Below are 25,346 nucleotides of genomic sequence, written 5' to 3'. Positions count from 1 at the left end.
GATAAAGACAACTAACCTGATTACCTTTGCTAAAAAAGAAATTGAGGCCACGTTAGCGATAAGTGTAAAATGGGGCTCGTTCCTCTACTGTCAGGGTGGGATGCTAAAATGCAGTTTTAATGTATACAAATAAGAAAAAGTAGGAGATCTAGCAAATACCCATCATGTCACTGATGCTCCATTGAGATCCACCAAAAGACAGAGATGGACAAAACAACCACTTATGTAAGCTATGGTAAAGGCAACAGCTAACATTAGCATTCAACCATTACTGAGCTTACATGCTGTTAGTGTAACACAATACAAATTTCTATCTAATGGTTAAGTTACCAAGTGAACATTATCATTTAATAGTGTTATCCAATATAAATGTTAAGCTAATGGTTAATACATTGCTAACATTGAAATTTAAGTTTTACACAGGTTTCTTGCTAATGGTTAAGTTATCTTACGGTTTAGTTATCTGAGTTTTTAAAAAGATTAAATGTTGCCTTCAAAAAAAGAAACTAGGGTGATACTTCTCTTTGATATTTATTCATGTTTACAGTAGCCAATAGAGTAAATATGAAAGTATTTAAACACAAACACATTGATGACTCAAAGCTTGCTAGCTAGCTTTGGGTCTTGTGGACAAAGGGATGAGGACATTTACATTTAAGTGGACACAAATTGGTAAACTGAGATGCCCCAAGTTCAAAATGAGCAAACTGCAAACTACATTTATTGTTACGTTGGCATTATGACAATCATGGCAAAGCATACTTATAATCATATCAATATCATGTATTTTGAATTCAATGAGAAAATGAAACCCCACCAAGATTTTATATAACTACATGACGCAAACTGAAGTTGTGTTGATATTTTATAGTTGTGTAGACAAACAGCTACATGTTGCTCTATATGTTACCTATAGAGCGTGTCAAACATGTTATTTTTCAGTATAGAACTGTCTGTAACGCATTTTCTCCTACATGAAGTCAAATGTTACTTTGAATGGTTAATGACACCATTAAAGTCATTTTGTAGATTTTTTTTTACTATTCTTGTTTTTTAAATAAACAACTTAGATACACAGAGATATCCCAATAATGTTGACCCTCAACTATCTAATATTGTATTCCCTATTGTAACCCCTCCAAATAACATAATATAACCCAACTCGTGTTTTTTTGTACATACATAATAACAGGCTGACATCTTTTTCTACTTCTACATATCTACTTAAATGTATCTCTATGCTGATGACACTCAGCTTTATATTTGAGGTGTTTTTTGTACTTTTAAGATACACTTTGATCAATTTAATCTTTACAAAAACTCTAATCACTCTAATCTGTTATTTATATCACAAACTCTTAAATGAAATAAATAGTCGTGATACTGCACATTTGTGGAATATTCATATGTGTAGTGAGAATCTAAACATGACTGTATAAAAAACTTTCTATAGTTGTTATATTTATCTGGAAAAAAAGATGATTTACATTAACTTCCAAAAGAGTAACCCAAACCAGTCTCCTTGTCCACATGTTGTACAGTTGTGTTAAATGCTAAACTAAAGCTCGGGGGTGTCCTAAATTACTCACTTGAGCTGTGCGTATGGCTGTCAGCATTGATACTGCACATACCCACAACCTGTTTACGCCCCCGGCCCCTGTCCACACCCCTGCTCACAGACCCACACCCCAGCAGAGAGCTCATCCACAATCCTCCGTGACAAAGGGAAAGAGCTGAGTGCAGGATATAAGGCTGCCACTGGCTGCCAGAGTGTGTCCAGCACAGAGCTTTCTGCAGATTGCAGCAGTTTGAGCTAAACCCCCCCTCTGTCTGCTCACTATAGACGGGACCCGGGTGGGTGGGGGTCACCATTAGTGCGTGTGGTGACCAGGGTGGAGATGGGGGCTTGTGTTTGCTAAAGTTGGTGTGACTGTAAAGCTTCACAGCCTAGTGGACACGATCTCTATACTTGTTTCCCCCCAGCACAATATGTCTGTGTGTGACCGATATTTTCAACCTTAAAGCTGAATCACATGGCTCAAATCCTGGGTAATTGAGGGGGTCTATGTACTGACCTTAAATATACTGTCTGAGCCAGGGACAGACACCAGACTAAAGAAGTACACTGAGTTTACTACTGATATATCTAACAGGTCTATGTGACCTGGAGCTGCAGAGTAAATAGGAAAACTGGTGCTGATATGAACAGTTTCCCACCAACTGTTTTATTGAATAGAAACCTTAGACAAATGTTGAAAAGCTCACACAAGACACTTTCAAAGGTCAAGCACATTAACTTTAATGCTCCATTTTTACAACATCAGCCCCATAGTTTGAGATTTCCCCACTTTGAACATATGTATAGTAGTTCAACCACTGAATAGAGTCCTTTAGATACAATCTCTGTCTTATAAAGCATAAATCATCTTAACATACTTCACTGGAGGATGCACTTCCTCCATATAAAGTTGACTGACTGGCTTGGTTGTTTCCTTATTAGTATCACCTCTGATGTTCTGATAGCAATCCTTCTTCCTAATTTGGCCAGGCATGGGAATGTTCCATTTCTAATGCAGATAAGCTTCACTTCTCATTTATGTCAGGGGGAAAAGACATATTTCAAATTGGTTCGGACAACTTTATTGATGCATAAATATTAAATGTATGCAAAGAGCAGCTATAGTTCCTTTTCTGATATGCATTCAGTTGCACTGCTAATCTATTGTAAATACACTTAGTGAGTCAATATGTATACAGGGATCTGACATTTGTAAAACTGTAATAAAAGGCTTCAAAAGCAGAGGAAAGAAAGAGTATTCCCTCTCTTCTCTGATTTAAAGAGCCCCCATCTTTTCTTTCCAACCTTTTTATAGCTCAAAAATTAAATGAACACAGATCCAAGTGACGAGTGACTGAACAGATCTGATGTGACAGGCACCAGCTATGTTAACAATAGACTCAACTTAATTTCCATGAAAATGCTCGACTGAAGCCATAAAACAGCAGTTATCTGCATCCGTGTTTGCCAAGTGACAGAAGTGAAATATGCAAGTCATGTCATGTTTGTCCTCCAATTCCCAAAGCTGACTGGAGCTGTATTTGTCCAACAAAGAAGAAAGTTTAATGTCTGCTGTCTACAGCCATCAGTTCCATTGGGTTACAGTCCGGTCAATGCGACCTACTAAAAATATATTTATATCCCCTCAACACTTTTTTGAGTCATCTCTCAAGGACAGTCGTGCTATTTCTGTTGTGCTTCTTGTTCATTCTCTATCTCTCTCGTCCCTTTTCTTATCTCTCTTCCTCCCTAAACTAGTTGCTGGAGGTCACCCTGCTGTTCCAGTTGAAAATTATATAATTATTTGACAGAATGAAACCAGGACAGCTGCTGTGGTGGAGCCACTATGGTGCAACGTGACTCACTGGGCTCACAGGATGAGGATCATCTATAGATGGAGAGAGACAGCTCTGTGAGTTATCGCACCTAATTCCTGGTGTGCAAATCAGCCATCGAGCTGTTTCACATGCAGTTAACATGTCTGAATCACATGATAACTTCGTGGGTTCATTCACATGTTGCTCTCGAGGATTTTCAGGTGGAAACTTAACAGAAGAAAACAGATGTGGTAACGAATATAAAACACGCCCACAGAATCTTGGAAGTGTTTCATAACATTTACACCTAAAATATTGTGAGCAACATACTTTAGTACCAGACACATTACTAGGAGAGCCTTTATACCTATTTTTATGATGAGTGATCAAAAATCTTTAGATGTTATGTCACATTTACAGCACGATGAGTGATCTTTGAAAAATACAATGGGCCTGCAACTAACCATGACTTTAACTCTAAATAAATCTGACAGTTCTTTCAGGATTAATCAATGATAAAACATCTCATCAGAATGTCTTAGAACACAAAGTGATGTCTCAAAACTACTTTGTTTGTCCAACCAGCAGTCTCAAACCCAAACCCCAAACATACTTCATTTACTGTTGTTGACAGAAAGGAAAGATGGTAAAGCCTCATGTTAAAGATGCTAGCAGGTTGATATCAACAACGAAAAGTCAGGAAATAACAAAAACTAGATTTTCAGAAACGATTTTGTTTACTGAACTGAAAAAGTTCAAACAGTTTTACAAAGATACAAAATTAAACTGAAACTGTATTTTGTGTTCACAATAGTCTTTTATGGATGTTGTGGTTGTTCATCATTCATCATTGTATTTGAATACAGCTTTCAAAATGGTGTGATGTTTTGAGTTTTTATTAGAAATTTGTCAGAGGAAGTATCTGGATACATATTTTCGTTTATTTTGAAAATGTTCGAAATGAATAAATACATATACCCAGATGCTTTTGCTGACCCTTTTGGTTCAATCTCCTGAATAATATCTCAATATTACTAACTAACTAACTAACTAACTAACTAACTAACTAACTAACTAACTAACTAACTAACTAACTAACTAACTAACTCACTAACTAACTAACTAACTAACTAACTAGCTGACTAGCTAGTAAACTAACTAACTAACTAACTAACTAACTAACTAACTAAATAACTAAATAACTAAATAACTAACTAATGAAGTATCTGATATTTAACCACATAAGATTAAGTATATGTTGTTAGTCTATGCTGTTTAAAATAACTTCAGGAGGTTTTAAGAATGTGTTATTGTAGAATGACTTCAGAAGAATTCAGGAAGGTCTGAAAGAAGAGCACCTCACTATGAATGTGATTGACAGTGACAGTTGGAAGCTTTGACCAATGGTCACCTGACATGTCATTTTAAGATCTTCAGAGATGGAGTCCAAAACAACAATGTTGTATGTCCATATACGTGTGTGCTGTGAGGACTCCTACACCCTTTATAAGACGGACTTTGGAGACAGAGAGGCGACTCTCATCAGGTCCAGTCGTCCTCCAAGCAGTAATGATGCTTGTTACTGATACTGATGCTATTTGTTGTAATTAAACATTTGAGCAAGCCAGTGTCACGAAGTTCATTCTGCATCTGCACATCACAGGTTGTTAACTAACTAACTAACTAACTAACTAACTAACTAACTAACTAACTAACTAACTAACTAACTCACTCACTCACTCACTCACTCACTCACTCACTCACTCACTCACTCACTCACTCACTCACTCACTCACTTACTCAATAACTAGTTAACTGAATACATAAATATTCAAACAGATAAATAAATAAATAAATAAAACCAACACTGAAATACTGTAATAAATAATATTACAATAATAAAAATGTAACTAAAACTAAGCATTCTCAAAAAAAATAAAGTAAACTATATCAACAAACTAGCATGGAATTCACTTAACTGAAACTGGAAATAAAAAGTCAAAATGAAATCAAATAAAATGAAATGTAAAACTCTTCTCAACTTGACTGGAGTGACCAGCTGTTAACATCTTTGCCTAAGTAATGACAACAAAGACTAAAAAACACAGAGTGATGACTATTTTTTCCATATGACGTAATGAGGACTGTGTATACTATTTAAACAAGGACCAAGTGGTTACATTTGGACTGTCTGAAAACAATTAAACAGTCTTTATATAGTTGTTATAAATGATTAGCATTGATCGTGTTTCCTGTTATTTCTACAACATGACCTTCAACAGTACTCATTCAGTCTGTCAAAGGAGATGAATCCCAAGGGCATTTTGTCCTTTTTGGAACATCTACAGGCTGCCTCCATGAATGCTTTCAATCGAAGGAAAAAGGAATACAAACTTTGTATTAACTTTCTACATAGCTGGACATCATGTCATTTAGTTTTATATGACTTTTGCCTCTTTTGCACCAGTGCTGACCACACCATAACACAGGCATGAGTGTAGTGAATAACCAGCTAGACAGTTGGACCACTGTCCAGTACTGCACTAGTGGCTCCCTCTGGTGGAAGATCTTGAGTATGACTGTGTCCTGTTAAAAGGCTGTTTTTCAACGTTCAAAATCTCATGCTGGTGTTAGGATAAATAATTTATAAAGAACACAATTTTCAACAGAACAAGTGTTTCGGTCAGATGATAAGATGACTTAAGACCATGACCGTACAACAAAACCCTTTTAACTATCTCCTTCAACTTAGTTTACATGTGGCTGATTGTGTGACATTTTGAAATGTGATACTGTATAGAGGAATGCATAATCGTTATGTATTGTATTTTACAAAGGATCTGCAATATAATCTCTCCATGGATACCAAAGTCTTCATGTAAACAGGCTTATGGAAAGCAGTGTGCCCCCTCCTAATGGAGCCTAACTGAGATTTCCCTGTAATCTCAGTTAGGCTCCATCAAGCTGCAAAAAACAGGCAATTAATGCTTTGTCGTGTAATGAATACTGAATGAATGCTAATGTCTGATTTTAATATCGAATGTTCACATTATTTTGTGGATTTCTGGATTCAGTTTATGTGTCATTTCATGACCAAATATGCATTTCCAATGAGAAAACGACTTGTCTCATTGGATTCAGCAGGATGGCACCAGTATAGTCAGTTTTCATACAAGAACAACCTCATCTGTCTGATCTCTAACAGAAACAGGAACAGGTACAAAAGCACACAGCTGGCTTCTTTTGCATTAACACCATGATGAGAGTGAACAAAGCTCAGTCCATCCTCATTACCCTGCTCTGGTGCTGAGACTCTATCAGCCATGTGTGAAATAGTTCACAGTAACTGTCCAGAAGATGGCCTTGTTCTTCAGGTAGCTGATGTCATCTTTGAGCTGCATTGGCCATCCCACCACCAGTTTAACACACAGTCTGCAAAGCCACACTGAACCCACACTTTGAGGACACTTATTGTGTAACTATGAGACAATTTTGGTTTGGGATTTTGAGCATTTTCAGGCTTGATTGAGACAATTTAAAAGCATACTCTAGAATGAAATACATCTACTAGAAATATTGCACTGGTATATGTTTCTTTATAAGGCCGTATTCCAGGAGCTGCCGTCTTATTTATGCTCTTTATTGACACCTAAAGTTGTCAGGCTGTCATCTTCGGTCCCATGGAAAATTTCTTTTTGTCATTCCTCGGACTCGCTCTGTCTCTTGTAAAAGTGCTTTTAATGTCTTTGCTCTGCTCCCTCTTCTTGATTTGAGCTTCGGGGTTGCCAGAAACTGGATTGTTTAATTTGATTGGAGGATTTTAAAACTAGGATAAAGGATGATCTGATCAGTTTGTGCACATGTTTTAGAGCTTAACACTGCTAATTCATAAATCAATGTAATAGTTACTTTTCGCTATATGTTTTTGTCCTGTTCTATTTTGTTAAACTTTTTATGCTGCTGTCTTAGCCAGGACTCCCTTGTAAAAGAGACTTTGTATCTCAATGGGACTATTCCTGGTAAAATAAAGGTAAAATAAAAAATAAAAAAATGGATTGATTGATTGATTGATATAAAGATATCAGAAAGTTACTCACCTGTGGGCTTTAAATAAAGGAACATTAGGGTGGCCTAGTGATCTAGGCACGTCCCATTTACAGAGGCTATAGTCCTTGTCGCAGAGGTTGCAGAGGTCGCTGGTTCGAGCCCCAGCCTCGACCATTTGCTGCATGTCTTCTCCAGCTCTCTCCTCCCTTTAATAATAATCATAATAATACATTTTATTTTTATAGCACCTTTTAAAAACATGTTTACTGCTTTACAGAGTGCAAGACATAGCGAGTGAAAACACTAAAGCACATGACAAAGGTAAGTAGAGCTAAAATTAGTTAAGTAAAAACAATAATAAAAACCATGCAGAAATTAAAAAGTCAGTGGTGAGTTAAGAAATAAAAGCACATTTAAAAAAGTGTGTTTTTAAAAGAGATTTAAAAGAGGACAAGGATGTGGCTTGCCTGATCTCCTCCGGCAGGTCATTTCAGAGTGACGGGGGCCTTACCGCAAAGGCCCGGTCGCCTCTGGTTTTTAACTTTAGTTCCTGTCTCTCTTCAGCTGTCCTGTCAATAAAGGCAAAAATGCCACAAAATATAACTAGTAGTAATTGTTTGGAAGTGCAGTCATCTCCAGGAATTTGCAGCACTGGAAGGACAGCACATTTCCTCATATTTTGATACCTGAAAACTTTGCCTTGCATTAACTGAAATAAAAAATGCTTCAAAATATCTGTGTTTAAGTGCCAATGCAGTGCTTAAAGAGGCATATGATGAAGCACTCTGAAGTGTGTTATTAAAATATACATGCAAACAACAAAAGATAACTTGAAACAATTTTAAATTGTCGATGGATGTTACATTTGTATAATCAATAGGCCAAACAGAAGGGGAATGAAAAGCCCACCATGCACTGTTTGTTTGCTTAGTAGGCGTGCTTGAGAAGCTAAACTGAATCAGCCACAGTGGTACCACTCTGTACTACTTAGACTGACTGAATGTGGCAGTCTGATGTGCATTTCATGTTTTCATATGTGTGAGAAAAACATTTCCACCTACAAGAAAACAAAAAGACAAGTGGTTGACATCTTTTCTTTTATTAAACTCTTCTTTCCACGAGAGCGTCTTTGGTTTTCCAAAATACTTTAATGCAGCAATCATGACAACAGATGTCAAACTTTGTTGGTTTTCCTGGATAAGCTAAATGAAGCAAATATTCCCACTATATTCTTTGTTAAGTGCATGGCCTCTTTTTCTAGCTTACAGTCCACTTCGGTGCACATGTCAAATTATACAAAAACTTCAGGTTTGTCATATTTTACAATAACAAATAAACAAGGAGAGGACAGGGATTATTCTTAAAGAAACTCTTAATGCATCAGACAATCTGTACAATAACACAAAAGAACAATGTGTGGTGAGAAAGAACTTCAATTTAGAAATGAACATGAAAGAATGTGGACTCAGGGGAATGTAAAGGGGAACACAATAACATTTCAAAGTTCTCACGTTAACATTGACTGATGATAGAACAGATAGATCTTTGGATCTGAGATTCAATTTAAAAACAAAAAGTCAACGCAACAGGGAGGTCAATGAAAAAAAACACAAAAATGCACAAATTAAACTTAAAAAAAACCTGTTAAACAAACAATAATTACAAAACATGTTTAACAAACAACCACCTGAACTGTATTGATTATTTTTTTTAAATGTGAAACGGGGAGCAAACAGGAGCTGATGATGTTTGTGTGAGCCAGTGCTATGATTTGGCTGCTGATGGGTGTTCCTGCTTTTAGAAGTACACACACATACACAGTCCCATGTTTGTACTAAGAGACAGAACTGTATGTACAGGCGTGTTTGGGTCAGTCTTGTACTGAAGTTAGGGATAAATTGGGAGACACACAGAGGTTACCGAGACCTGCGACGGACACATATGTTTGGCCTGCGCGTGGGGACAAAACCGTGTTTGCAGTAGCACTTGTATGAGCCGGCAGTGTTCACACAGCGAGCGTTCTTACAAGGACTCACACGGGCTCCTGGTTCTGCACACTCATCAATGTCTGAAAAAAAATGTATAGAGGCACTCAGAGATTTGTCCACATAGATACAAATATTTTAATGCATTACTTCATGAAAAATGCAAAAAGAATAAGGTTCAAATAATTGTAAGTCTGCCTTTGGTCATGTGTTAAGCTACAGGGGTATTGGTCTAGTATTGTGAATGAACTGACTGCTATCTTTGGTGTCCCGATACCGATGGACCCTACATGCCTGATACTGGATGGTTGGATCACTGACCGTAAGCACAGGAGACTTTTCAATATATTGACTTTTGCTGCTAGAAAGAACATTCTTTTCTGGATTAAGAATGCTGCTCCAACAAAAAAATCATGGCACAACATTGTTATGGACTGCATTCCTTGTGAATACATCACATGCATGCTTGACTCAAAAATAGATGCTTTCTATAAGGTCTGGGACCCTTACTTGCAGCATATTGGGCCCACAATGTCATCCTCCTTGCTTCGTGGATTTCCTACATTGGCCTAGCCTGTCTTTATGACTCTGTTTTAAGTGCTCATTATCGATCAAGCACCTTGTGGCCTGCTATGTTTGTATGCTCTGTATAGATGCTCATATGGATACTGCCTTGTCTTTCTGCAGGAGACTGCATGGGAATTGTGCCCACTGTCACTTATTTTGATTTCATAATTATTTTCTATCACTGTACCCATATGCCCAAATTCAGTTTTTTTCTCCTCTGTTGTGTCTGAGCAGTTCTGTGTTGTATGTTTTGAAAAAATGTAATAAAAAAAATATTAAAAAAATAAATAGATAATTGTAAGTCTAAAAATACAGACCTATACAGCGGGTTCGAGAGTGGTCCAGCCTAAAGCCTGTGTTACATTCACACATGGTGCCAAGGTAGGAGCGAACACAGCGGCCATTTGCACAGCTGCATTCATCTGAATCCTCCTCTGAACTATCACCTTTTTCAGACAGGCAAGGAGACAGAGAGACATAAGAAATCTGTTAGGCGGCAAGTAGATGTTTGAGCCAGACTATTGACAGAGACAGTGTTTGTTTTACCTGGGTTGTAGTTTGCGAAAGCTGCCAGGAAATCCTGCTCCCCATCAGACTCTGTCTCCAGATGCATCTCACACAAACGACTGAACATCTCTGAACATGAAGAAAAAAATATTTTTTAACTCACAAGGAAGAAAAAAAAATAGCAGTATACGCTGTCAAACCACATCTTTAGTCGTCTTACCTGAGTTTCTGGGGGGACAGGTGTTACACTCGGGTCCCCAGCCACGACCGTAGTGACAGCAGCACTCCGAGTAAGTCACCACTATGTCATTTCTGGGCTCGCTGCAGATCAAACCCTCGTCAACCTGCAGGAAACACACATCCTTGTGGGCTGCAGTCCGATCTAGGTGAGGGCGGAGAATATGATACAAAAAAATAAAAGTAAATGTTAGAATTATGGCACTACTTGGTTCTCTATATTTGTATAACAGTCCATAGTCTCAATTCAAGAAGCCACATTCAGCCAGTTCTGAGCTCTGGGATTAGTATCAGGTTGTGTGAGCAGTTGGAAGATGTGCACATACAACTATTACAGCAACATCATCCTGACTGAGTGTATTGTATGGCCGCTGAGCTAGAGGGGGCGACTTCCTGGTTGTACATCCAATGGCTGAAGACATGTTTGTGCCACTATCTTGATTAGCTGAGGTGGACACCTGTGCTGAGAAAAATGATAGCAACACTACAGGCTGTCTTGGGAAGTTTAACGTTACAATATTTAACTGTCATCTAAAGCACCGAGGAGGAGGCATCAGAACAAAGTAGCATGAGCTGGTCCTCTGACGAATCATTGTGACCAGCCAAGAGGAGCTATGACAGGTAAGGTCCACCCTCCTTGCCTTTGGCTTTGGCAGCCATGTGTTAATCTCTCCTTATTGTTATGGCACAGTAGCAGTAACGGTATGCCAGGGATCTGAGACTTGTGTGTGTCGGGCGTGTTGCCAGACACACAACAAATATACAGTATGGAGATTTGTGACTTCTAATCTAGTTATCATTGAAGGCTTTTTTTATGTGAAACTTTTAATTCTGACATTCATATAACTAAATAAATAAATAAAGCGTTAAACTTTAGCAGTTTATGACTTGCTGGTTAATCAAAAATATCTTTGCTCTCTTGTTTGCAACAGCCAACATTTACTCCTGGCTGGTGGACATTTGAATCATGTAAGAATATCTCAAAGATTAGAAATGTCACGTAAATCACCTTCAGAGAAAAACTACATAATTCAAGGTTAAGCAGCTGATGTCTATTTATCTTTTCTCTGTCTGCTTATAATAGTGAAGGATTACAGTGACCAGGGGCTTATCACAGCATGTATCATCATATTTCAATATTCAACAAAATATAGTTAGTAATGTAGGCTCTGACACAGTGTATTCCCACTGTAAGTAACAGATACAGGATTACAAATAGCTCAAAGAACCTGTGTGAATGAGAAGTACATTGTCATTGCCCATGGAGCCTCATATTTTGTTGCATGGAATTTTTTTTGTGTATTTTCTATCATTTATGGACATATAATTACAATACATTTTACATTTTATACAAGTTCCTGCTGTTGTCGTTTTATAAATTCATCAAAATCTCCTGTAGAGTCTGTTTTTAATGGCTATATAATTACATAAGATGTAAGAGCTATGATGTTATGATTCCAATGTAAAGTCCATTTATAGTATACTGTGAATCACATGTACAACACAGAATTAACACAAGTGAACTCAGTTATTTCCTATAAATGAGACGTGATCAAATGCTTTGTGTGTTTTTCTACAAAAAACAATTAATTTATTACATTATAATAACACAAATAAAAGAACGGAAGAGGATTAGAGCCACTGAACAATTTCTTTGGAGGTTAGGTCAATAAAAAAAAAACATATATGACTATACATTTTTTTTTATTTACCCAACCTCCCCAAAAAAAATTTTCAGGGGTCTTAATCCTGTTCCGTAGAAAGGAGACACCAAATGATTTAAAAAAGGAGACAGGCTAAGGAAGAACTTCATCACACTTTGTGCAAGTTCTTGTTCTCCTTTAAGACTGTAAGAAGTTAAATGGTATAACACAAAGCCTGTACATGCCGGATGAGACATGTAGCGACAACAGAAAGCAACATGAGCGGCAGATGTCCACGTATAGTAGACCTAAACTCATTTAAACGGTCATGCTCAGAGGAGCTGACGTTGATTATACCCACCGTCAAAGACGCACTGCTTCAGCGCTGCACTGAAGGTGAGGGGAGGGTCGCAAAAACAGTGACAGGAGCCGGGCGTGTTTTCACACCTCCCATTCTTACAGTACCAGGGGTCCTGGCACTCATTCACATCTGCAAAGGGCACCACAGACACTGGTTACAGTATGAACATCTGCTTGGAGCCAATTGTTACTCTGAAAGTTGTAGACACAATAATAAGAGACTTATGCTGCATCATGACAAGAAGCAAAATTATCCTATAATGATGACTCCTTTTTGATGTTTACTTTAAACTCTTCAGTCTTTCTTGAGACTTCCTGTTGATATGACTCTGATTGTTGTAGCTGTAGTGTGTGGCATCTCAATACAAACTGGACATCTTAGACTACAGACAGAGCATTCAGTGCAGTCATAGTTTTTGGTTAGGTTGGTAATCAACAGTGTCATTTGTCCACCCAGTTAATGTCCTTGCTTTCTGTTCATGTGTTTACCATACATAGTGAGCTTTGGTCATGCAACATACATGCAATCACACTGCCACATCTGCATAAAGGTTACAGGTTAAAACAGAAAGTCTAGATCCAGCATCACTTCAACCAAAGAGATTTGAATCTGGAAAGATGTTTGCAGGCAGTTTGCAGAGAAAATTATACCATACATGAAAATGTGTGTACTGTGGAGGCAGAGCAGTTTTTATGTTTGCTTGCTTCTGTGTTTTTTCGTTTTTTTTTTGGCAAAACCAAACATTGTTTTCATTGATATTGTTGACCACAAAATAAAATGTTAGCACTGTCCAAAGCAACAACACCAACTTCCATTGTCACCAAACCAATATTTGGAGTATTAAAGGGATATTTCAATTTTTTTGAAGTGGGGTCGTATGAGTTACATTACACTATTGCTCCTGTTAGCCACAATGAGTGCTGGTGAGCTCTTCGCCTTTAATGAGAAAGTTCCCAGATGACCGGCAGGCAAGCTAGGCTATTTTCTCTCCAGACGGGGCCTCCTATTTTGCGTAATTTCACTAAAGTGGAGAAAATATGGTCCAGGCACTCATCACGGTGCAAATGCATGCACCAGTAGAAAAAATTGGAGCTATTCAGTTTTCCGTCAGAAACCCCCTTTCTCTCTGCACTATTTTCGGACGCACCTCGCAGACTGGTGTTCTTCCGTTGCATGATCGGATCAGCTGTTTGGATCAACAAGCACGTAGCAGGATCAAGTAGCGGTATCGGTCTTTTTCCGCAGAGAAAATAGCCTAGCTTGCCTGCCAGTCATCTGGGAATTTTCTCATTAAAGGGGAAGAGCTCACTGGCACTCATTGTGGCTAGCAGGAGCGCTAGTGTAATGTAACTCATACAACCCCACTTCAAAATAACTGAAATATCCCTTTAATTATGAAGCAAGATTTAGCACATATGCATTTGGTTACACAGTTGGATCAGTCTACTGAAATGTGTCCTTCATGGTCACACAATGCTATTTTTTTTTTCAGCCTACATCAGACAGATACTTTTCATCAATTAAAAAAGAAAGCTAGCTTCATCAACAACTGTTCAGTTAAAAATTCTTCAAATGTCACATTTTTCATTGTATGTGAAGGATAAATCAGCAATTCAACCATCAATAAGAGTCACCATAACAACGTTAACTACTGTTAGCCTCAATGAAGCTACAATTACTTTGTGTTGGGGCATTATATTTCAACATCATTATTATATATACGCTCTTGTAGACATATATTAAAGCTAGCACAAACATGAACGCAGAGCTGCATATCACCACTGTCAGGCAGAAACCTTGTATCTCTATATTTCATCATTTATTTATTTGTATGCATTAATCAATGCTACTGATCACATTTTAAGCCTACCAGTAGGCTTTCTAAAATTCAACAGATAACAATTATTTAAGAGGTGTTTGTGGTTGAATCTAATGAAGTGTTTAGTTATGTGAAAAACAGCATTTTTTTGTACTTCTTGGAAAGTAGTAGTTTTGGAGATACAAGTTTTTTTGCCTGAGGGTGATGATATATGATGCATGATAAACGAGAAGCATGGATTTTATGTTTCTTTGTATTTTCACTCCATGCAACTGACATTTTTTAAATCTATGTTCTCAAATAGTACCTTTAAACAAAACAGGAAATTAATACATTTTTTGCTTTGTCCTGTTTGTATGATCTAGGAGGTGAAGTTGGTAGCATAATATTTCTTTAAACATCACATGTGAGTTTTTAATATATATATATTTGGTACCTTTAAGATTGCTACTTTGTGATTTCACCCTTCAATAATGTCAATAACATGCTCAAAGTCATTACAGAATCCCTCCTCAGTCACTTCAAACTGGTTAGAAACACTTACCTGATTCAGCATGCTCACATAATTTGCACACCTCTTTAATTGTAATCTAAAAAAACATTAAAGACACAATGTTTAATCTGTCTGCTAAATATGATGATGTTATCTCCTGCTAGTTAGGCTGACCCTGGCTTTTGTGTGTGAGTGTGTGTATTTTACAAAAGGATGTCTACTCAAACGTTAGTAGGATTAAACACCCAACTTGGCACAGAAATCTGATGTCTCATATATACCAGCTCCCACTCTTCACTGCTTTGTGTTTTCCAGGGTAAACTGCTGCTGCCCACCACTGCCTTGTTGCTCTGAATGAGTGTCTGCACTCACCAGCCTGCTCTTCAGGTGTCACACAGCTGTTACGATCAGTGGCCAGGGCCCAGGGTGGAGAGCAGATGCAGTAGTACGACCCTGGTGTGTCCACACAGTGTCCGTTCTTACAGTTCTCTGGGTCCTCACACTCATTCATGTCTGTGGAACGGAAAGGTCAGCTGGCGGCTTAAGATAAGTTCCTTGTGTCAAATACGCTGTCAGGGGTCACTTGAAGAAGATTCATTTTTACCCACCTGCTTTTGTTGTCAACACACACTTCTTCTTGTTGGAGTCTGGAGACCAAGGGTCATTGCAGTAGCAGTAGAAGGAGCCTTCAGTGTTGACGCACCGACCGTTAGTACACAGAGACTCGTCGTGGCATTCGTTCACGTCTGAGGGACAACAGAAAATCGTAAAGGAACATCATTTATGTATCCAAAAGCTATCAAAACAACTCTTTTACAGAGTTTGTTAGAAAAATACTTGTGGTGGCATTTTGAAGTTTGTATGGGAGCACTTGCCGATGCACTCGAGAAGGTTGCTGTCGTAGTAGAAGCCCTGCTGACAGTAGCACTCGTAGCCTGGCAGCGTGTTCTCACAGCGACCTTTCTTGCAGATTTCATCGGCAAACAGAGAACACTCGTCGATATCTGTTGGAGAATGTCTTTTGAGTAAGAGCTGTAGAAGGGTTCATTACAGGCACTCCTGTATAAGGATGGTTTACTAATATCATGTCAACAGGTGACAAACATAGCCATGTTGAAGGGTGCAGTTTTAAAAGACAATTTTGGTGCAACTGCAGTATTATATCACTTTGCATCCCAGGAAGGTGTCAATACACAGTAGGGCTGAAGGATTAATTGATTTCGGTGGCAGTGCCAACGGCCAATAATCTCAGAAGAAGAACGAGACACGTGCAAGCACAGGATGAAGAAAACAACTTAAGCCAGGCTAGGTTTTGATTGGTTGTTTTGTTGTTGACATCTTTAAAAATGACCTCAGCCAGAAGAACCGAGAGAGGACACAGAAGAGGCGACTTTGGTGTCAAAGAGGAATATTTTGGATTTAGGAAAGAAGATGCTTCGCAATGTCAGGTATTGTGCAGAACCTGCCTTGCTACTGTTTCTACCTCACGAGGTAACACCCCAAACCCTTATCAACACTTAAAAAACACCACAAAGTAGGGATGTAAATTTAAAGTATTTTCTGTGATTGATCTTTGGAATTTTTTTTTTTTTTTAAGTTATGTTTTTGGGCTTTTTTGCCTTTATTGTATAGGACAGCTGAAGAGAGACAGGAAATGTGGGGAGTAGAGAGCGGGGCGAGACATGCAGGAGATGGTCAATCGGCCGGGAATCGAACCGGCGACCCCTGCGACGAGGACTGTAGCCTCTGTATATGGGGTGCTTAGACCGCTTGGCCACCAGCGCCCCTATCTTTAGAAATGTTAACGATCAATTATTGGTTATCATTAAAAAAACATGAACGTTTTCCACGTCAAAAAAAATGCCAAATGCGTTTTTTCCCTAAATCAAATTTTCCTTCACAACACAGTGTATTAACTGATAACTAATACACAGGACTAAGTTATGCAATATCTACCATGGTAGGCAGGCAGGCTGTACATGAGGCCTTCATTATAGTAGAGACCCTGCCCGTTTGGACACAGGTAGTGGAACTCAGCTGTGAGGAGAAGACAAGACAGATTTTTAATAAGCAGTTCATAAGATACACAGCAAATACAGAATATGACAGTGATCATTATTTAGTACATACAAGCCTCAGGCTCAGGTAGAAAGTTGTAACCTCTCTGTTGTTGTTAGCTAGACGTATTTGCAAATCTATTATGAGAATATAGCATGATATATATATCATAGAGTGCAGTGGAAATAAATGGGACTGAGCTTCTACTGACCGCTGCACATGTACTGTGCTACATTACAAGGTTGAATGTGTCTATACTTGCAATGCACACAGCAGACTGTTCTTTGAGTGTACCTGAGTGTGAGACAGGGCAGGGGTAGATCTCACAGTGATCTCCCCATCCCACTCCAATGGAGCAGCAGCACTCCTGCTTGGTGACGTTGGTGGCGAGGACGCTGTCACAGAACACGGTGTCATCCAGGTTCAAGTAGCACTCCTTCTTCTCATCAATCTGCACTCGAACTGCTGCTCAGGAAAAAGAAAGTGAATGTTGGGAGCAAAAACTAAAAGAATGAGCGAGCTAGAATAGACCTCAAATGGGTGCGCCAGGCTGGCATTTCTTTTAATTTCAATGCTCCAAATTGATGATAATTGTCAGGCTTTCGGTGTCTCCAGTTTGGGTTGTGTTTGAAGTTAAATGTTTTGGGTTTGGGACACGCAGGGATTTAATGTTCAGGCCTGGGTAAAGCTCTGGGATGAATGTGGCTCTACAGTAAAGCAGAAGGAATCACAGCAGGCTTACCCTCGCAGCTGTGTTTGTCCTCTGAGAGGACGTAACCGTGATTGCAGACGCACAAATAGGAGCCTGGTCTGTTCTCACAAGAGCCGTAGGGCTGGCAGAGATTTCTGTCCGTGGCACATTCGTCTATGTCTGAAAGGGAAATCACACGTGACGTTTGAAGGTATCTATTTCAATCCAAACACCATCTGAGTTGCAAGCAAATTGATCCTGTTCTTTTTTTAAGCAGCTTTGATGTTTTTTAAGAGATTTGTTTGCTGAGACATTTTAAGTTTGAACAAACGTGGCGACAACAGCATGCATGCTACTTTTGACTTCCAACAAAAGCTGGGAGTAATGTGTCCGTATTTATTAGTGTCAGTGATGATGTAAAATAATGATTTCTATGTATATTTACAATGTTGGAAAGAGTGATTTGAAAAAACAAGAGAATGACTTTGAACAGCTGTGATTTTTGTAGAATTTTTATCAGAACTTTTAAGAAAATTTAGAGAAAATATGTGTTTAAGACAAAATTAACCTGCTTTTTTATTCTTTAAAAGTAGCTGCTTTATAATAATAACAATAATAATAATAATAAAAAATATAATAATAATAATAATAATAATAATAATAATAATAATAATAATAATAATAATAATAATAATAATAATAATGATAATAATAATATATTATCATTATTATTATTATTATTATTATTATTATTATTATTATTATTAGTAGTAGTAGTAGTAATATTATTATTATGAATTGATAATAATTAATCATATTTTATTTATATCACACTTTTCAATACAGGTAACAAAGTGCTTCACAATGACAATAAAAGTAAGTAGATATGCAATACAAACTAGGAAGCAGTGATAGCATACAAATTTAAAAAACAGACCAATAAAAACCAAAGTTAAAATTAAATAAAATCACAGATAAAAGCTTTCTGTAAAAATGAGTAACGAAATAAAACACAGGACTGACTCTGCAAGTCTGATCTCCTCTGGCAGTCTGTTCCAAAGTGTCAGTGCTCTAACCAAAAAAGCCCTGTCGCCTTTGGTCTTCAGTCACAACCTTGGAACAGCCAGCAGAGCACTACTAGAGGATCTCAGACTGCCCCCTGGCTCATACAGGGATAAAAGCTCAGAAATATAGGGAGGGGCAAGTTCATGCCGGGCCTTAAACGTGATTAAAATAATCTTAAAAACAACCCTAAATTCAACAGGCTGCCAAAGTGGATGAGCTAAAATGGAGGTGATGTGGGCAAATTTTTTAGTTCTTGTTAAAAGCTGAGCATTTTGAACTATTTGAAGACAGTGGATTGAGTTCTCACTGACACGAGTACAGAGAATTACAATAATCGAGGCAAGAATGAGTTTCCTAAGTATTTTAGCTGAGATACTGTAAGTTAAACAACCTTAAACACAGTAAACTAATTATTAGTTTGTAAGAACTACTGAGACTGGTTAAAGGAAATAAAAGACGGTATAACATAGACTGACCTTGGCACCTCCTGCCTCCGATCAGAGTGTACCCTTTCTGGCACTCGCAGTGGTATGAGCCCATACTATTGATACAGCGGCCGCGCTGACAGTTAGATGGCCTCTCACACTCATTTATATCTGAAGGGAAGGAAATAAAAACAATGTTGGAATGTGAAGCATGTGGTGAGCAGTTTCAACAGCCGTTAATTATCTGATAGATGCGCTTCAGTTGGAAAGTCCATCGCTGTAAGTTATCAAGTGAGCATGACATGTCAGTAAGGGTTTTAGGTTACATATGAGCACAATTTAAACACAGATTTTGTGGAAGGATTCCTGCCTTCACAGTGGCTGCCCTCCTGTGTGCGCTGGTATCCTGGGTAGCACTGGCACTGGAAGGAGCCCTCTGTATTTAGGCAGTGACCGTAAGCACACAGCCGGTGGTCCTCACACTCATCAATGTCTGTTTAGAGACACAAACAGACTAATATGTCAAATGTAATCATTAAGATGTCCTTCCTTTTCCTTTCTTAGCACCTTTTACTTGAAGTTTATTCAAACTAAGGACTTGTACACATTGTGTTAGCATTACTTACCGCTGCAGCCTTTGCTGTCTGAATTTGGGAGGAAGCCCTCGTTGCACAGGCAGCGGTAAGTACCAGGGAGGTTCTCGCAGCGCCCGTTAGGACAGATTCCAGGCTTCTGACACTCATTGATGTCTGATGAAACACGGAGGAGAGATCAGTGATGCAATGAGATGCTTACAACAATTAATAGTTGGGTCTTAGTTGGACTGCTGGGTTCAACAGCCCATTAGTTACTGGTTTTGAAAGGCTGCTGTAATGAGACCCAAAGATAGATTGATAGATATCCCACACAATTCTGCCTCAAAGTTAGAACAATGAGTTGAAAACTACAACAATAAAAGGAGAGATAAAAAGTAGGCAAGTGATTAATTTGGTTGCATGTCAGGGTTGCACTCACCATAGCAGATGCCAGAGCGAGCCTCGTGACCAGGCAGGCAGGGCACACACTCGTACGAGCCTGGTGTGTTCTCACACTGCTCATTGGGACAAGTGTCGGGATTCAAGCACTCATTTATGTCTGCAAAGAGTGAGGAGAAGTGTTACAAATCCACAAATGCAAACCACAGACTGAAGCGTGTTATAAAGGCACAGGCATGATAAGTGTTGTGTCATCAGGAAATTGTTAAGTGCACTTATGTTCATAATGTCATAATACCTTCACAGGCGGGATGACGGTGTGACTTGCTCTTAAAGCCGCTGTGACATTCACATTTGTATGAGCCAGGGAGGTTCAAACACTGGCCTCCGACACCGCAGATGTCCGGCTTGGAGCACTCATTCACATCTGCAGCACAGGAAGAATAAAGCTGATGCAGAATTTGACATCTTTTAGAAAAAAAAAACATTCAAATTGTAGAAACGGCTCAACTTGACTTACCTACGCACTTGAGTCTGCCATGCTGCACCATGTGTTTATAACCCTGACGACAGTGGCATTTGTAGCCTCCCTCTGTGTTGATGCAATGTCCTCTGCCGTGGCCACAAGGTTCTGACTCACATTCATTATTATCTGGACACCAGGAGAGAGGAGACAGAGAGACACAGTGACTGTATTATGAAACATTGTTTAATATTACAGACAGAGGGTCATAACGCTTAGAAGAGGACACAGCGGTCGGATTCCAGGACGACTTTTTCATCACATATTCAAGAATACCCCCTTCAGTGAAACTACTTCCCACTACAAACCAGCTGTACTCGCATACAGAACAAAAGCTACACAGCTAACATGGAACTTCGCTCAAAGATGATCATCTTTCTGTCCACTCTTTAATACCTCACAATTATCTTTTGGTTTGAGTTCATTTTGGCGCCCCCTGTGGCCATCTTTTCTCTTTTCTAATTTTGTTCTGCATATGCCAAGCCATAGTTTTCAGAATAACAATCCCCCTCGCAGGGGCAACAGATATTAAAATTACAATATACAATTTTCAGTCGTGTTAATAACAGTCCTCATTTCAATATGTTTCACAATCAGCTGAAAACTTCTCACTTGGGCTTTAACAACAAAAAAAGGAACAATTTTTAAATTTGGATCAATGTCAGTGGAATATAAGGATACAGAGAAATTTGTTGTTGTTTTTTTGAAAATGAACATGTTTGAGTAATACAATAGTTGTTTGGAGTTTTAAATAAAAAATATTGAATTTTCAAATGTTTATTACAACTTTTAAGTTTTATTTTTACTCTACAATACCCCCTAAAAACACGTCCTAACCGAAGCTCCTGTGAGGAATATTACGTGGTGTTGATTTGAGCATCCCCTGAGGAAAAGCAGTGCTTATTTCAATGCTGATCTTGTCCTGTTTATACTTTTAATTTCAATACTGGCGTCTTTTAACAGTTGAACTGTCACTCACTGGGAATCTTAGCCTCACTTCGTCTGACACCCACGCGTAGCAGCAGTTTGAGTGATTAATGAGATTGAAAAAGCCAAGATCAAAAAGCATTAGTGGATTGCTTTGATTTGAAATTTAAAATCTTTGTAGTGGAAAAAATAACATTTACTTTGAGGCTCAAGAGTTGTTATGCTTTTTTGTGTTTCTGTTTTTCATCTTTGCTTTTTTGTCTAGCTTTATTTCAAAAAAAGAGTGTTAACTATGAAATTAGTTGACTTTCAACTCAAATACAAAAAAAAGTAATAATAAAAATACTAAATGTCGTTACTGATGGTCTCCTTTGCTTTTGTAGGTCACATACAATCATCAGTTTTAATTTCAGTCTGTTTCATAACCAGCTTAACACTCCTCCTTAAATTGAAAACAAACTGCTCTTGAATATATGTGGTTCCTAAGGATATGCCAGCTATTTAACATTGCCTTTCTATTGTATGGGTGATCAAAACAGTGGCTACAGAAGACATTAAATCCTGAATTTAGCCCCCAGTGCAGGTAAAGTTGAACAACAATCCTAGAATGCAACTCAATGTCATATAATAGATACATTCAGATAAGAATAGCAAATTTGCAAAAAATGCGGTCTCTGATTAAAGGCTGCATTTCTTTTAAAAAGATACATGGCTGCTGCTTGTAAAGATGCTTTAGACTAAAGCTAAATACTGACTCAATAGAATCAAAACACTCTTAACTTAAAGCTGAAGGGGATGATGTAAACAGGCTTTTTGACGCCAAATTAAAACGCTGAAAAGAATGTACACTTACACAGAGAATAGTGTTTTGGTTGGAGTTGGTTAAAACTAGCTAAACTACGTGGCAGAGCTGACCCTGGCTAAAGCTGTTGATAGCCCAGCTTTGGTTCCAGTTCTCCAAACACTTCCTCACAAAGGGGCCAAGCTGACAGACATTCCCTTTGGCTAACATACTGACAGTTACGTCATACGACCACACAAAAAAAACTAAAATATCCCTTCAAATGAATGCTTTATCAATGCATTATTTTTATCATTTAAATTCAAATAATAGTTTTTATCATCTTTATGGTTTTACTTTCACGTGTGAACGGGCCTTAATACTCAAAACACAAAAAGCATGATGAGGGTCTGGCTTTTTTTTTTTTACATTCACCTTCATCATTCCTGTAACTTATCTATTTTTAAGCAACACAGGAGAAGAACCTAGGGATAAGATTTTCTGCAGCACACACTGTGAACTCTAAGCAGCAGGTGGTGAGTAGGTTTCCTGGATCTAGAGAAAGGCTGTGTTTGCCAGAGGACACCCACTCATGCATGAGAAACTTCAGGAGAAATTTCTTCCCACCATCCGTCACCGTTCCATCCCTGCACTGACTCTACCAGCGTCTCTTACCCTCACAGATGTTCCTCTGGGGGTTCAGACGGTAGCCTGGGTGACAGTGACAGATGTGGCCATTTGGTCTGTTCTCACACTCTCCATGACCACAAATGTCCCTGCTTTGCTTGCATTCATCATCTGTCTCAGCTTCAAAGAGGGAAAAGAGAGTGGACGAGCATCATGAACTGTATATATACATGCACATATATACGATAGATTCACACATGTATGAACATAGATATATATTAATACTATAGTTTAACATATATGTATGTATAAAGCTGATTTAGAGAAGCTTTCAGGATAGATGAGATAAAAAATTCAAGTGATGCATTTTCATATTCTGATTTGAATGGTTTTCTTGGTTTTATGAATTGAAAATAGGGGGGCAAGGTTTTGCCTGTAAAACTTGTAAATTCCTTATTCTTTTTTCCAAAGCAAAGCATGTGAAAAAAAAACACAGCTTGGCAGATGACAAATAACCTTAACGGCCTCATTTAGTCATTTCCTTATATGGCTAGACTAAATGAGTAAATGACAAAAAGTAAAATGTAAAAAGGATAAAAGGAGATGCCATCCTGCGGAAAAATGAATGCTGTCAGAATTATTCAGAACAACAAGTGATGAACATCACAGAACAGTGATGTTTTCAAGCCTCTTGGAGCCAAAATGAAGGGAAGAATATCAGACAGGTAAAAAAAAAATCAGAATGTAAAAATGTCACCTTTTCTGAAGATTTTTTAAATTTGATCTTGGAAAACTTTCTTTCATCAGCAGAAAGTTTTTATTTTGTTCACATTAAAAGTAACTTCAAAATAAGCCCTAAGAAATAACTATTTTTCACTATATAGATATTTTCTAAGCATCTGTTTCACATATATAAAAAAGGAACAAAGAAAAAGTACACAACCCCAATTCCAAAAAAGTTGGGATGCTGGGTATAATGTAGATTAAAAAAATACCTTTTTTTCCCCAAGTTCAAAACATAGGTGAGAAAACTATTCGGACCAGATCCAGAAAATGGATCAACAGATTTTTTCCCCAACTTGCCTTTTAGGGCTTTTAAAATAGTATCCATGCCAAACTTCAGTTCCTGTAATTTGTGCCAAGTTGAATTATTTTATGTAACAAAAATGTGTCTCACTTTTTAAAAAACTCTGTACTCCATTCCTGAAGGAGTACTTAAATAAATGAGTGCACAATAATGGTTTCACAATCCAAAGTCAGAATAAAAAAGAGGTATAAGCAGAAAATATCAAAAGCAGTAGTTTCCAACTTTACCAAGATAAGACTGTTCTTTATCATTATCAGTGCTTATCATTGATATAACTTTGTACATTTTTTTTTATAGAAGTGTGCGTTTCATAACCATCTTAAAGATAGCAGCCCAAAAAGTTATGGTGACACTTTCTTCCATAAAAAAAGAGTGTGAACAAAGCCTTGGGGCTGGTTCATGCTTCATGGTTGAAAAGCACACAACATGCAAAGTGTCCAAAACTCAGTTTACAGTTCAGACGGACGAAAAGGATTAGATATAGCTACATTTGTAAGGAATTATCTCAACAAGGATTCCCTCTGGGGGGTTTAATCAGCTCATTTGTAAGCCATCATCAATTATGCTTTCTATGTGGGTAAGTCAACATGTCGCTTTGAAGGAAGGACCGAAAGCTCACCACAACATATACTCTGTCAGGGAAATTTGGAGATCTCACTTTTTCCAGTTCTGAAGCGCAGGAAACATGAACCAGCCCTGAAATAAGTTCACTTTGTATATGCTTAATGCAAGATAAATGTCTGATGTTTGAGTCAGTTTGAAGTTTGCAGAGAACTCACGCAAGACTTTAGTCTGTGTTTCGAAGGGGTCATTGCCCGGGGTCATTCTGACGATTGTTGGAGGAGTGGGTTTAACAACTGTGGATCCAACAGAGGAGACATGAAGTGGACAGACTTCAGAAATATGGGACATGCTGGTCTTTAGTCCTGTTATTTTTGTCTTCACCACACACATTTGTCTTACTTTCAGTTTGCGTTAGAATGAAACCAGAGCTTCATAAAAAGGTATGGTTACCTGGCACACGAAGACTGCCAGTGCTGGTTGGAGCCTGCTCAGCAGCAGTCGTTATCTCTGGACGCCTCTCCTGGTTAGAAGACATAGTCCGATCTCACAACAGCAAAAATAACCACTTTTCATGGCTTAATTAAAAACAG

General features: G+C 38.1%; 1 protein-coding gene across 2 annotated transcripts in view; it reads right to left on the bottom strand.

Annotated features, from left to right (window-relative positions):
- Positions 1-8,502: 8,502 nt before the first annotated feature.
- Positions 8,503-25,346, bottom strand: part of ltbp3 (latent transforming growth factor beta binding protein 3) — a 44,626-nt gene continuing 27,782 nt past the window's right edge. Inside the window, exons 10-29 of one of the 2 annotated variants that reach the window (XM_034683432.1) lie at positions 25,207-25,276; positions 24,972-25,049; positions 23,154-23,285; positions 20,768-20,899; positions 20,546-20,674; positions 20,288-20,407; positions 19,900-20,022; positions 19,644-19,766; positions 19,325-19,444; positions 17,835-17,963; positions 17,387-17,557; positions 16,991-17,071; positions 15,910-16,038; positions 15,643-15,780; positions 15,407-15,547; positions 12,723-12,851; positions 10,702-10,863; positions 10,521-10,610; positions 10,292-10,420; positions 8,503-9,490 (exon numbers count right to left, since the gene is read on the bottom strand). In XM_034683432.1, coding sequence (XP_034539323.1) covers positions 9,339-9,490; positions 10,292-10,420; positions 10,521-10,610; positions 10,702-10,863; positions 12,723-12,851; positions 15,407-15,547; positions 15,643-15,780; positions 15,910-16,038; positions 16,991-17,071; positions 17,387-17,557; positions 17,835-17,963; positions 19,325-19,444; positions 19,644-19,766; positions 19,900-20,022; positions 20,288-20,407; positions 20,546-20,674; positions 20,768-20,899; positions 23,154-23,285; positions 24,972-25,049; positions 25,207-25,276 — 2,478 coding nt within the window. In that variant the 3' untranslated portion in view covers positions 8,503-9,338. The remainder of the gene's footprint in view (positions 9,491-10,291; positions 10,421-10,520; positions 10,611-10,701; positions 10,864-12,722; positions 12,852-15,406; positions 15,548-15,642; positions 15,781-15,909; positions 16,039-16,990; positions 17,072-17,386; positions 17,558-17,834; positions 17,964-19,324; positions 19,445-19,643; positions 19,767-19,899; positions 20,023-20,287; positions 20,408-20,545; positions 20,675-20,767; positions 20,900-23,153; positions 23,286-24,971; positions 25,050-25,206; positions 25,277-25,346) is intronic. The other variant, XM_034683433.1, reaches the window with a different exon arrangement.

The sequence above is a fragment of the Notolabrus celidotus genome, chromosome 5, assembly GCF_009762535.1.
Source record: "Notolabrus celidotus isolate fNotCel1 chromosome 5, fNotCel1.pri, whole genome shotgun sequence".
Taxonomy (NCBI): Eukaryota; Metazoa; Chordata; class Actinopteri; order Labriformes; family Labridae; genus Notolabrus; species Notolabrus celidotus.
This window is presented reverse-complemented; position numbering and strand designations above follow the sequence as displayed.